Genomic DNA, 13,725 nt, shown 5'->3' on the forward strand with positions numbered 1-13,725 from the left:
ATTTAAAATTTTAATTTTAAAAACGTTCAAACCAATTTAAATGCATCCCATTATTAATTGACGTGTAAGCATATCTTTCTCATTGTTAGCTAACGAATAGTGATGCTAAATAGTATCCAAATCTTCATTATCAAAATTATCCTCTTTATTTTTTTAATAGAAAATATTAATGTAATTATTATAATTTATAATTTTTAGATTAAAGGTTTTAACTGTAATTTTAAAACATGAGCACTTTAAATGACGATTTTAAAAAAACTACATGATAATATATACAGTAAATTGACTGAAAAAGAATTATTATTGTATTTTTCATTTCCGTTGACGCTCTTGATAGAGTGGAGGGCCGTAAGCCTAAGGGCCCAAAACAGACAAGATATATGTGGACCCAATTGAGCTCAACAGAGCATATTTAGAAAAGCCCATTAATAGCCTGATTGCAGTCGCACATGGCATGCAGAGGACCATTCTTACTTTTAAGAAAGAAGATGGCAGCCTGGCCTTCGGATATGACGATCAATTATTTCAGAGGATCAAAAATACTCTCCTGAATTATAGTCATCACCTTCACAGTTCACTGCTTAACCCCATTATTTTATTTTATGTTATTTTATATTTTTCTTGGTGTCAAACTGGGAACGAAGGTGCTAAAGGATATATTGGATAAAATTAAAATCCCTCCGCAATCAAAACCAACAAGAGCTTTCGCAAAGTGATGAAAACCTTAACTGCAACCATGGCCAATATAGGTTAGTCTTTCCCCTTTTTTTATTTATTTTTTTTTTAATTTGAACTTTGGGTATGTTTTCCATTTTAAACTAAAAGTTGGTTCATGGACCAATAAATCTACCTTTAGTCCAAGTAAATATGTTCACTGGTAGACTCGTAGATATAGATAGATTATAATAAAGAATCCAGAAATTGCAAAGAATTATTGCTGCAGAGTTGTACAAAAAAATTCCACATAGGTTTCAATATATTAATTTCTTTATCCAATTTAGGACGTTGTTTTCCCCTTCATAAATGACGTTTTCCATCTCAAAGTGTTCCTATCAACCGCGACCCAGCAGAGATGGGAGAAGAACATATGTTTAATAGCTTCTAATAAACTATATGAGAATCTTGGAATCAAATTTGAATTTTTACTCTTCTTTTACTGTTTATTGAACATGAAGAACACCATATAGTAAACAAATGCCATTTCAAACTAAAAATATTACTAGAAAGACACTAAATATTATTTGAAAACTGTCTTAGCATTAGAGGAAGAAGAAGAATATAGCAATGAGGATTCAGAGAAGCTTGTATTGTTAATTTTGGGGAAGCAAGAAGAAGAACTTTGCGTCTTACCCACTTCCAATGGACTCAAACTGGAACCCAAATTCTCTTCTCTGCCATTTCCTCCAGAACAACCATCACGAAGCATATCAACTTTCACGCATTCTTCTCTCTCCTGCCTTATCTCTTTCAGCATCGCCGCCACATCTTTCATCGTGGGCCTATCGTCCGGCGAAGGGTTTACACAGAGCAACGCAACACCCAAAGTCTGAAGCATTTCTTCAATCTCAGATTCCGGCCGAGAACATAAGCTCGGAGCCAGAACTTCAAGTTGCCCTCCTCGTTGCCTAACCCAATCCACAATGTGTAACCCATCTGGTATGGTTGGGTCGATTGGTTGCTTTCCAGTCAGAACTTCCAACACAACGACGCCATAGCTATACACATCGCTCTTCTCTGTTATCTTCATCATATACCCATACTCTGCAATTTCAAAAAAGCCCATTTCTTTTTTATTAAAAAGCTTCGATTTTGATTTGTGGGAAAGTTTGAATTTGAGGTCAAATTTTACCTGGGGCAATGTAACCGTAAGAACCAGCGACGGTGTTGGAAGACCTTGCGAAATTTCCACTGTCAACGAGCTTGGCGAGTCCGAAGTCTGCAATGTAGGGTTCGAATTCAGGACCAATGAGAATGTTGTTGGCCTTGATGTCTCTGTGAACGATTGGTGGAACGCAGTCATGGTGCAAATAAGCCAAACCTTGGGCCGCACCCAATATGATTCTGTATCTGAGATCCCATTCCAAGCATGAGCCACTGCTTCTTTCATGTAGAAGACTACCCAAGCTTCCATTGGGCATGTAATCGTACATGAGCAATCTCGTTTTTCGGTTCCAACAGCAACCCAAGAACCTCACTATGTTCTTGTGGCGAATTGAGCCGAGGGTTTTTATTTCTGCTGAAAATGAATCTCGAACACCTCCATTGATTCCTATTCTGTCGTATTGGCAATCATATCCGGCAGCCATTGTTGACGGCCACAGCTTTTTCACGGCGATGACTTCTCCACTTTCGAGTTCTGCCCTGTAGACAGTCCCTGAGCATCCTTTTCCGATTACGTTGGATTCCACTAGACATTTTAGGACCTGCTCGACTGTGAAATTCAGCTTCTGGAATGGGTTGAATTGCCAAGGCCATGAATCCCCTCCCATCTCTGAGTCATTGTCTTCGCCAGCCATGTTCCGTGCTCGAACCACGGCAATAGCACCGAAAATGGACAGTGCAATGGTCAAGGTGATTAGCAACCCAATGGCCAGTTTAAGTCTCTGTGAGCTCCTGGAACTGGTGCTTTTGGGCATACTGGTTACTGTGCCATTGCTGAGGAAACATAAGTCATGGCCTCTGGAACACAATCCATGGTTCCCGGCAAGGTCTGTCGTGGACAACTGTCGGAAAAGCTTGTTGTCTGGGAGATAGCCGGTGAAATTGTTGTATGAGATGTTCAAAGAAACAAGATTTTCCAGAGCAGACAATGCCAGCAAATCACCTTCAAGTTTATTGTGGGAAAGGTCCAGTACAGACAGCTTGTTGAGAGCAGAAATCTGTGGTGGTATAACCCCAGAAAGATCATTAAAACTCAAGTTTAGAGCAATTTCAAGCGCTTCGATTTGGAAAAGTTCCATTGGTATTGGGCCAGAGAGGTTGTTGCTGCTAAGGTCAAGCAACTGAAGGCTTGAACAGTGACCAAGATAGGAGGGGATTGAACCAGAGAGTGAATTCCTACTGACAATAAGCCTGTTGAGGGCACCAAGTGCTCCAATACTATCAGGAATCTGACCCAAAAAATCGTTGACTGAGACATCGAGTACCTGAAGCTTGATGAGAGAAGATAAAGAGCTAGGCAAAGTACCTCCAAGTGTGTTGTTGCTTAGGTTCAGCAGCTGCAAATCAGTGCAGTTTCCAATTTCACCTGGCACTGACCCTGAAAGACGGTTGTCAGACAGGTCAAGGAAACTAAGGTTGTTCAAGAACCCAATTTCCTTTGGGATATTCCCGATGATTCTATTATTTACAAGCCGAAGACGAATAAGAGATCTGCAATTACCGATCTCCGGAGGGATGAAACCAGAGATGTCATTGGAAATTAAGAGAAGCTTTGTTAGATTTTGAAGCTCAAATAGACCAGCAGGTAAGCTACCAGTTAGTGCATTGTGTGACAAATCTAGAGCTTGAAGGCCTTTGCAATTACCCAAGGTGTATGGAATGCTTCCTTCAAGTTTGTTGTCCCAGGCGAAAAAGACATTAAGCTCTGTCAACATTCCAATCTCCGCAGGAATTGAGCCTGATATCTGATTAGTATCCAACTGTAACTGTATGAGATTAGTAGCATTGAAAAGAGGAGATGGGATTGAACCAGAAATATTGTTGTTGCTAAGCATAAGCTCTTCAAGCTGTGACAGATTTCCAAAAGATCGAGGTATGCTTCCAGAGAAGGAGTTCAAAGAGAGATCTATAACCCGCAAGTTTCCACAATTCCCAATTTCCTCAGGAATAGTTCCATCAAAATTGTTTTGCCACAATAACATCTTCTCAAGCTTATGAAGCTTACCCAGTTCTGGTGGAAGTGAACCAGAGAGATCATTCTCATACAAATAAAGGTCCACAAGCTCTGAACAATTTCCAATATCTGGTGGAATCTCACCAGATAGCATTGTAGTATAAATTGACAATGTCTGAAGCATGCTTAGTTTACCCAAGGAAGCAGGTAAAGAGCCAGAAACTTTAGTATCAGCTAGACCAAGCACCTTCAAATTCCGGCAGTCTCCGAGCTCATCTGGGATTTTTCCTGCAATATCCTTGTTTCCTCCTGCACGTATAGTTTCCAACTTTGACAGTTTTCCTAGCTCAGCAGGAAGATTCCCACTCAAATAGTTATCAAATATGAGCAAATTCTTCAAGTTGATGCAATCACCAACCTCTACTGGTATCTGCCCTGTAAGCTGATTAGAGTTCAAAATCAAGTCTTGGAGATTTTGAAGCTTCCCGACACTTGAAGGAATGCTCCCAACTAGACTGTTTGAACTAACATCGATCACTGTTAGTGCAGTGCAATGCTGAATATCAGATGGGATTGTACCTGTGAGGTTACAACCCGAAATGACGAGCTTTTGAAGAAAAGGAAGGTTGGAAAAATTGGAAGGAAAAGGAAGAGCCAACTCAACAGACTGAATGGTAATTTCTGTAACAAAGTTTTCAGAAGAGCAAGTGATGTGAGTCCAGTTACAGGGGTTGGGGTCTGAAGGATTCCACTTGGGGAAAGAGGAAGAGATTGAAGGAGAGCTCTGAAGCCATGAATACAATGTAAGAACTTCATTATTAGCAGCAGAAGAAGCAAATAAAGGAGGGGTGAGGAAGAAGAGCAGATAGGATAGAAGATGCAGGAAATGATGGTGGTAGTGGTGGCGGTGGAGGTGTTGAATGGTGAAGGATTGGCTCAGCATTTGGTGGTGGATATGGATTTTAGAGGAGTGCCTCGGCATCGGCATTGGCAAATTTGCCTCAAAACCTCAACCAGTCTTGTAGGTTTTGCATTGGGTCTCTATAATTTTGCTTGATTCTTTTCGTAAACTCTACCATTAATTTTTGGTTTGAGCCTATAATACTAATTATACATGCTTTGAAGTGAAGCAAGAAAAGGGAAAAAGATTAAAGAATAGATTAAAAAGATTTGATGAGCCACACCTCTCACCACCATCTTCACCTCGGGGTTCTGTTTCTTTGCCAAATAACTTATTTTAGTCTTTATTGTAATTGAATAGGTGGTGTTAGACTACTCAATTAGCAGGTACACCATGTGTGCCTGCATTGTTTTCCTCAAAATAGTCAGTGATATGGGCTAGCTGTTTTAATTTTTGATAATAGGACCACTCTTATGTAGGCAACTCAAAATATTCCTTTGAATTTTTTATTTTTATTTTTATTTTTTCTCAGTTCCAACTTAATTTCAAAGTTGCTTTCAAAAAGTGTCTCCAATATGATTCTTGTTTTAGGAAATATGGCAAGCTTCAGGCTCTGTATTATGCAATCCTCCATGCTCCATTAGATTTTGCAAATGTTAGTATTTCAGTTTTTATTTTTATTTAAAAAAAAAAATCCCAATTTTTGGTTGTTGTTTTGTGTGTTTTCTAGCGTCACATTTTTTGTCTGTAACTTTCTTCTTACCGTGGTTCCCACTGAGGACTTGCTGGTCCCAAAACAAGCGGCAATGGCCAAAATTATTATAAACACAAAGTAAAATGTTCTAACACGGTTAACAAGATAAATGCATATCTCTGAATGCAAGGCATATTATTGTACTAAGCATTTCGAATTAAGAAATCTGAGTTATGAGAAATCCAACCAACTCCACCACCCACTAGGAAATCCATCTCTCTCAATCAAGTTTCTTCTTCAGGTTAAAGGACACTCTTCTCTTTAAAAATCCACTACCTAATATAAGTTTGAATTGGGTTACTTTTGGTTTTGAAATCAAAGTCCTCTGCAATGCCCATTTGTCGTTTTCTATATATAAACTACCATTTCTTTACATTTCTTCACCTCTTCCAGAAAGAAAAATGAACCTGTGAAAATGTCCTTCAGGGATTGTTCAAATGAAAATGTTATCATATTTCTGAAGTTGGATTCCACATTTAAATAAGTTAGCTTCCACATTGGATTTGAAACGTGTCTTCATTTAAAAAAAAAAAAGAAAAAAGAAAAAAAAACATAATAGTTTACACAAAATAACAAAAGAGATGATTAAAATCAAGGAGGATCATAAATTATTTTTTTTAATTTCTGATGAAAGAGGGATCATAAATTCAAATGTGCAGAATTGGGGTATCTCTAATTTCAAGGGTAAACCATGTGATTGATGAAGCAAGTATTTGGTTAAGCTATAAAACCTACCACTTGGCACTTTCTAATCCTTCAAGAGGATGAAAATTATAGCAAGAGACATGGCTACACAGGGCTCAAAGTTCAAGGCCATTTATGCTTTGGGAAGCTCCTCAAAAGAATCTATGCACGTTCAATTTTGACAAAATCCTCCCTACTATCATTAGCGCCTTTAAAAAATAAAAATAAAAATAAAAGAAAAAGAAAAAATAAAAAATAAAACTTCTGTCCTATGAGATTAAATATCGTCCTCTTTTTCATTTTTCAATTTAATTTTTTTTTTTCTTAAAACCAAAAATTAGTTTCTTTTATAGATCATGATAAAGAATCCTAGAAATAGGCTAACTGGTCTGGGCTTGGTCCCAAATAATAGGAGTCAATGCGAACATCAGGCAACGACGCCCAATACATAGTCCAATGGATATGAAGGAACCGTGCTCTAAAATTTGGACCAAGCCCATAGTCAAGATGGGCCTCACCAAACTGTCCCACTGTGGGCCCTTTTGACCTGTACCTGTGAGGCTGAGAGGGTTTCAAAACTCTTCTCACTTCGTTTGTGTCATTTTGGCACAAGGTCTCCTAGATCCTCTCTCATCTCCGCATTCCTTCTCTGTTTTCTCAAACAATTGAGAGTCTCTCGCCGTCAAATCTGCTTTTATATTCATATTATTATTTGTAATATATATAATTCTTCAGTCAAAATTTACGTATATATATATATATATATATTTTCAAAAAACTAGATATAAAAAAGTGCATGGCTGTGTCAGCAGTGTTTCACCGTCTGTGCTCCATAAATCCACAGAATCCAAAGTGTTACAAAACTCAATCCGTAGCTCGACCTTACTCACAGTTCCTTTCTTCCGATTCGTTATTGAGGTTGAAGAAGCAACCTCTGCTTTCACAAGTCCAAACTAGGAAGCTCAGGACCCAGAAATCTTCCTCCTTTCCTGTTGTTTATGCTGCACAATCCAACTTCTTCAAAGGTTAGCTCTGCTCCCTTTTTCGTTTATTTCTTTGTAATGGGTTTGACATGCCCGGTTAATGTTGTCTCTATTTGGGTTTTTATTTTTATTTTATTTATTTTTCCTTTTACAATGTTGGTTATTATTATTTTAATTTAATTGAATGTGGATAATTTAGGCTGATTTGCTATTACATGATGCAAAAGAATGCTAGTTTTCCATTCAGTTATGACATTTTCATTACATTAAACACTGTCTTAATTACATTAACTGCTGAGGCAAAGCATAAAACTGGTGGCTGTAGAAATTACTGTTGAGCTTTTGTTGTTCATTAACAACCAGGCGGTGACTTTCTATATCAAGATTTAACATTTTCCTTGGTCCAATATTTAACTGATTCCATTAAGTAATTCTTTATAAGGTGTTTCATTTGGCTAGCTGTCATCAAGGTCTTTTGCTTCTGTCCCGTCCTTTCAAGAGCAAATAATTGCAGTTTAGCTATAACTTTTGATATTTGCTAACGTTTTGAGTTATGTGAAATAGTTCTTCAGACGGCATGGAGGATTGGGAGGGATGGGATTGAGGCAGGAGCCAATCTGGTCCCTGTAAGTCCTTTTTGTCTACTTTCCAAGTCTGTACTCTATACTTTCCCTAACTTATTTACACTTCATCCCGTGCTCTAAACATCTGGTGTTTTTCTCAGTGGCAGTACTAAATTTAGAATTTTATACTTTGTTAATTGTTTTTTGGTTTTAGGATTCTGTACCTAGACCGATAGCAAAGATTTCTGTGGCAGTTGTTGTATCGAGCATTTCGCTCTTTGTACTCAGGTCTTTCTTGTCTACAGCTTTCTTTGCGCTGGTATGTTGTCTTATTCTTTCCCCTTGTGATGTTATTTGATTGTGACTCTATTAAACTTTCATATTGCCTGTCTGCATTTGACTTTTGCTTGTAATATCTTCATATTTGCTTGTAATATCTTCATACAATTATGATTTGAATTTTTAGCTTTAGTATGATTGACCTTAGTTGGACAAACATGGAAATTTCAAGATAGGTGGAAGTAAACATTATTGAGACTCATTTTGTAAGGCTTTTAAGAGATTATTGTCTTTTCAACTTACTGAGTTAGTAAGGTGAACTGTAAAGGACACCTGCTTTGTTCATCTGAATTGGATGTTTGAAGGAACCCCCAGAGTTTCATCCCTTTCATCCTTATAGTTTACAATCTGAAAAGTGAAAAGCTATTCCTTTATATTGAAGTTCTATATGCAAAAAATGATAAAGATAAATGCAGAGGTTTACTAAATTTTAGTAAGTCAGTCATGTCCACTTTATCTGATGTATGCCACAGACATGATGACACGTGGATGGTAAAATTTGACGAATGAACATGTGATAGAGGTCTCAGTTTGCTGCTCCTAAATGTATATATGTGATGATATGGTGGAAATAGGCGGAATGAAGAATATAACTCTTAGTGAAAATCAAACCTTAAAATTTTTCAGATTATATTAGAACTGGAACTTGTTGCTTGCATATTTGTTCTTCTCCAAAATCCCTGAAAGAAACAGGGTGAGTCAGACTACAACAGTTCCTTTTTTTTTTTTTTTTTTTTTTTTTTTGGGTGCAAGGTTTAGAATCAGATAAATTACCACAACTTGGTTATGGAAATGAATTTTCATACTCATTTCTTTAATCAAGGTAGTTTTATTATTCTCAAAAACCATCTTTCCTAGTTGACTAAAGAATTTAAATCAGCTTGCCATCTTAAATCTTCTTCTCTCTTGTAGCCAATGTATCTTTGCATTCATTTAGATATTTAGCTTGCAGTACCTACTGGCTACATACATGTATCTATTTGTTGAAGTTCTGCATTCAATGTCTTAGTTGTTGGTATGGCAATTGGCAGTTGTCGTTGACTAGAATCTTTTAGAAATATTTATGATATAGCTCTTTTAGCAGAAATAATGCTTCAAAAAGAATTTAATTGTCTGAGTTACATAGGAGTTTATGGCAAGGCTTTTGGTACATTATTTTACATCTTTTGAGAACATATGATAGCATTTTGGCCTCTGCTCATTTGTTTATCTATTTTGTGGTAAACTGCGATAGAAGCATGCTAATGATTTCTCCTTCTTCTACACTTTGTTTCTCCTAAGACTTGCTAGGTGACGAGTGAACTTGATAATCTTCTAACGATTATAGTTAAATTTTGTTGCTGATAATGACTGGAATCAGCAAGTGATTATTTCAGAATGTTCACATCTTTATCTTTTTGATAGTAATCAATAAAATTGAATGACAACAGGCCACGATGGGACTTGTGTATTTTATATTCTTAGCTTTGAATAAAGATGAAGGACCAAGAAGGGGAGGGGGAGGGGGAGGGGGAGGGGGAAGGGGAGGGGAAGGGGATGGAGGAGACACAACTTCTACTGAAGATACTCTAGAAGAAGCCAGAAGAATTATGGAGAAGTACAAGTAACACACAAGGGCTAAGCTACTTCTTGTACAATTCAATTTCCATTGCAAAATGAGGATGATACTCACAAAGGGAGAACAAGGAATGTCCAGAAAAAAAAAATTACCTTAATTTAGATAGATTCGTCTTTCAATTTGCTCAAACTCATTCATACCCTTAACCATCTGTATAGTTTTAAGAGGGAAATATTTTAAGTTTTGTTTTGGCTGGTGCCAGTAGTTTAGTTGAGCTGTACCTTTGTTAAAAATTGAATCGAATGCTATAATCCGATTAAATTAGTGCTGAAGTCATGCCTGTTCTCTCCACTTCCCTTTCTTCCTTTCTATTTGCTGTGGCTGTATTTGAAGATTATGTATCCTTGTTTTCTTTCTTAACGTTTTGGCTCATACAATTTCTAAAAACAACTTTACAAAAGAATAAATCTAGAAGACCGATCCAAATTACTCAGTAAATCTCAAAAGAATTCCTTAACTTTTCATCTCGGCAGCTGCAATTTCTCTATCTAAAACTTCAGACTATTTATTAGCTCAAAATCAAATATAACCTTTAATTTACCTACTTTAATTTGTTCAAGGCTCGACTTTCAGTCTCATACCCTTATACTAGAATTTATTTTATTTTTCCCTCAACGGCAAAAAGCATATTGTGGGCCTTACATATGCGTGCGCTTTAAGTATAAAAAACTGAAAAGAAAATAGTTATAGAATTCACCACTTTTGCTCTGGGCGTGTTGAACAAGATTTGTAAAAATCTCCTTTAATATTGTATTCTTAATTCTTTATTGCATGCTCAAGCTGGTTGGTTAGGCTAATGAATTCTCTTTCAACTTTGTTTCCCACTTGTCAAAATTAGACTGACATTGCTTTAGAAAGCATTATCGAAGAGGATTCACCAAAAACTAAACCATTGGAGCAAATATCATTTGCGGCACCATGAAAGAAGTGGTGAAAAATATACTACTTAATCACCTAATTTAGATAGGTAAAACTGTACATATGAACCCAATTTGCATTCGAAAATTAAATGCTAAATTGATACACTTGGATGAGTTGAAATTACCAATATTCATAAAAATATGAAACTAAGTGAACTTGAGCATAGAAGTTTGAAGAACACAATTCAGATTTGTGAATCGATATTGTCTAGTCTTCCATGCTAATGATGCACCGAAGTCCTTCCCCTTTCAACATGTAATCGAAAGCTTTATTGATGTCTGAGAATGGAACTCGGTGGGTTATAAACTTGTCTACCTCCAGCTTCTGTAGGAAAAAACATACAAGAGGAAACTCTCACTTCAGTGATAGAACCACAGTAATACCAGAAAATGTAAAAATTGGGAATTGTTGGAAAAATTGAGGTTACCTTGCTCATATACATATCCACAACGGAGGGAAGGTCAGTACGAGGTTTGTAGTTGCCGAAGAAAGTCCCTCTCACTGTCCTCTCATTAAGCAAGTTAATGGGTTTTGTCATGAACACCGCATCTTTGTTAGGCACTCCCACCAGCACAGCAACACCCCATCCCTATTAGGAATTGTTTTCAAGTTATAGAAAATATATGTATATATATATATATATTCCCCAAATAAATTATTTTGTGCCTTAAGAACTAGAAAACAAGCTTTCGAATTGCTCTGGTTCAGAAAACATACGTCATGAACGCATTCAAAAGCTGAGATCATGGCATTAACGTTGCCCGTACACTCTATGCTTCTGTCAACTCCTCCATTAGTCATCTCTGCAATAACCTGAAGATGGACTTCAAACAATTTAGGCTCAGGAAAGTAAACCATAGCGGATATATCTATACAGTTTGTGTAGCAGCATGTGAGAGTGAAATGAACCATGAACCATGGATGTAAAGGATAAGAATCCATCACCTCTTGAACTGGTCTGTCATGGTCCTTAGGATTTATAAACTCATTGAATCCAAATTTCTTGGCTGATATCAGAGAAAATGAATGTGGGCAAAAATTAGTTTCATCCAGTAATCGCATGTTATATACCGTGTTAAAGTAAACAAAGATGATGAATGCTAATTACCCTCTTCAAACCTATTGGGATTCAAGTCAATCCCAATAATCCTTGATGCCCCAGCAATCCTTGCACCTTCAGCAGCCTACAAAAATTTAACACAAACTAAATTATAAAGAGAGCAGTAAAGTAAATAAGGATCAATGGAAGCCAAAATGTCGAAAACATACAGCAAGGCCAACAGCTCCAAGTCCAAAGATAGCAACTGAGGATCCCTTCTTTGGTTTTGCCACATTCAAAGTTGCACCCAATCCTGAAAATTCAAAGTCATTAACTTGCAACATATAGGGCTTCCATATGAAATGCTGTTGTTTTGAATAAAGAGAGGGAGGGAAAAAATAACCTGTTGAGATGCCGCAGCTGAGTATGCAGACTTTATCCAAAGGTGCTAAGGGATTGATCTTAGCAAGGCAGCCTGAATGAACAACAGTGTATTCACTGAATGTGGATGTGCCAAGAAAGTGGTTAATAGGAGAGCCATTAATGGAGAATCTTGGTTTGGAATCAGCAAGCATAACCCCTCTGTCTGTATTGATTCTGAGAAGGTCGCACATGTTGCTTTCTTCAGATTTGCAATGATCACACTCTCCACATTCCCCCGTGAAAACTGGAAGCACATGGTCTCCTTCCTGCAGTTCTGTAACACCTTCTCCAACACTCTCCACAATTCTGTTATGGAATTTTGTATTTTTGTTTTTTTCGAATTGGAAATATTTAATAGGAAACACAAGTTGTGACAATAAATTATTTGTTTGTAAACTTAAAATCAAACAACATACCCAGCTGCTTCGTGGCCAAATATGCGAGGGAACAATGGTGTCTGGCCCTGAAATTCCAAAGATGACTGTAAGATTAGTATTCATCACAAAGCCTTTTCTACCATAAAGTAGAGAAGTAGTGCCTAATTGGCTGCTTCATATACTACGTAGTCCTAATATACAAGTATCTAGATACAATGGTAAAGTTTTGAAAAGCATCCATAAGGATGGACTACTCCATTACATATTTTTGGTGAATTACTACTACATTACATATCTATTTTCTACATTCTTGTCAAAGCATAAAATTCATTTTCAGCGGATTTCTTAATTCTTTTCGAAAAATGGTGTTTTTTTTATTTATAAATAAATAAATGAAAGAAAAACAAAAATCATTAATTACAATACCGACCTTGGCTTCCCAAAAGTAGAGATCAGTATGGCAAAGTGAGGTGTATTTAACTTTGATCCTCACTTCCATAGCTTGTGGTGGAGCAACTTCAACGCGCTCCATTACCAATGGCTTCCCTGCTTCCCATGCAACTGCCGCTGCAAATTTGCATTGAAAAAGATCTATGTAATTCTTGAGAAACCCAATGAAATTTTGCGACAACCCAGAAGATAAAGGAAATCTACTTGGGTGAAAAAAAAAAATTATATATATATATATATATATACATCTTTCAAAACATGATTAATTAATACCTGTGCAGGGAATTACAAGACCAGCAGTGTTCGACATGGGTCTTCTTAATCCAGAACAGGGAAAGAAGTAGCTCTGTTTCCGAGTGAGAAACAGGTTTAGAGAAGGACTGATGCATATGAAAGCTCTTCTAAGCTTGTGGTACATTTTAATTTATATGACAGTGGACAAAACAGTAAAAAAGTTGGATTTTTTGGCTGAATTAGTCAAAGAAACCAGTTGAGAGTGGCAGCCCATGTGTAAGATATTTATAAGGGCAATCCAATGAGTCTGCGCATGTATTGGTGAACGCTGATTCTCTCCCAACCCGGTAATCCCTTATTACCCAAAAAAAAAAAAAAAAAAAAAAAAAAAACTGTAAGCCCTTTTTCAGATGAGCAATGGAATTTTTCACCTTTTTACTTTGCCTACTTTAACAAATTCCCACTAACAACTGGTCAGGTTAACCTTATTCTTTGATTCTTAACTTGCTCATAAGGTTCTTCATTTGAGAAAAAGAACCATAAAAGGATATTATCATTTTCAAATTTGTGGTTATGAATTTATGACTTATTTTATTTTATTTTA

At 36.7% G+C, this 13,725-nt stretch overlaps 3 protein-coding genes across 3 annotated transcripts; 1 reads left to right on the forward strand and 2 right to left on the reverse strand.

The window, feature by feature from the left end:
- Positions 1–1,110: 1,110 nt before the first annotated feature.
- LOC107426494 (LRR receptor-like serine/threonine-protein kinase RGI2) lies at positions 1,111–5,361 on the reverse strand. The gene is made up of 2 exons (XM_016036695.4): positions 1,850–5,361; positions 1,111–1,761 (listed from the first exon to the last, which is right to left on the reverse strand). Exons 1-2 carry the CDS (start codon positions 4,821–4,823, stop codon positions 1,238–1,240), a joined length of 3,498 nt encoding a protein of 1,165 aa, XP_015892181.4. The 5' UTR covers positions 4,824–5,361; the 3' UTR covers positions 1,111–1,237.
- Positions 5,362–6,761: 1,400 nt separating this feature from the next.
- LOC112492787 (uncharacterized) lies at positions 6,762–9,949 on the forward strand. The gene is made up of 4 exons (XM_048480701.2): positions 6,762–7,199; positions 7,722–7,783; positions 7,935–8,039; positions 9,490–9,949. The coding sequence occupies exons 1-4, from the start codon at positions 6,971–6,973 to the stop codon at positions 9,664–9,666; spliced, it is 573 nt and encodes a 190-aa protein (XP_048336658.2). The 5' UTR covers positions 6,762–6,970; the 3' UTR covers positions 9,667–9,949.
- A 656-nt stretch (positions 9,950–10,605) lies between these two features.
- On the reverse strand, positions 10,606–13,463 carry LOC107426564 (alcohol dehydrogenase). The gene is made up of 10 exons (XM_016036779.4): positions 13,161–13,463; positions 12,868–13,004; positions 12,477–12,523; positions 12,041–12,366; positions 11,868–11,950; positions 11,707–11,782; positions 11,544–11,605; positions 11,316–11,411; positions 11,026–11,187; positions 10,606–10,922 (listed from the first exon to the last, which is right to left on the reverse strand). Exons 1-10 carry the CDS (start codon positions 13,303–13,305, stop codon positions 10,806–10,808), a joined length of 1,251 nt encoding a protein of 416 aa, XP_015892265.3. The 5' UTR covers positions 13,306–13,463; the 3' UTR covers positions 10,606–10,805.
- Positions 13,464–13,725: the final 262 nt, after the last annotated feature.

Source organism: Ziziphus jujuba, chromosome 9 (assembly GCF_031755915.1).
Source record: "Ziziphus jujuba cultivar Dongzao chromosome 9, ASM3175591v1".
NCBI lineage: Eukaryota > Viridiplantae > Streptophyta > Magnoliopsida > Rosales > Rhamnaceae > Ziziphus > Ziziphus jujuba.

Bases quoted from the DNA above. Each gene is read 5' to 3' on its own strand.
- LOC107426494 (XM_016036695.4), bottom strand. From the start codon at position 4,823: ATGCCGATGCCGAGGCACTCCTCTAAAATCCATATCCACCACCAAATG. The intron at 1,762-1,849 runs GTAAAATTTGAC...TTGAAATTGCAG, and splicing joins TTACGGTTACATTGCCCCAG to AGTATGGGTATATGATGAAG.
- LOC112492787 (XM_048480701.2), top strand. From the start codon at position 6,971: ATGGCTGTGTCAGCAGTGTTTCACCGTCTGTGCTCCATAAATCCACAG. The intron at 7,784-7,934 runs GTAAGTCCTTTT...TTTTGGTTTTAG, and splicing joins CAGGAGCCAATCTGGTCCCT to GATTCTGTACCTAGACCGAT. The intron at 8,040-9,489 runs GTATGTTGTCTT...GAATGACAACAG, and splicing joins CTACAGCTTTCTTTGCGCTG to GCCACGATGGGACTTGTGTA.
- LOC107426564 (XM_016036779.4), bottom strand. From the start codon at position 13,305: ATGTACCACAAGCTTAGAAGAGCTTTCATATGCATCAGTCCTTCTCTA. The intron at 13,005-13,160 runs GTATTAATTAAT...GCAAATTTGCAG, and splicing joins TCTTGTAATTCCCTGCACAG to CGGCAGTTGCATGGGAAGCA. The intron at 11,188-11,315 runs GTATGTTTTCTG...AATTCCTAATAG, and splicing joins CTTTTGAATGCGTTCATGAC to GGATGGGGTGTTGCTGTGCT.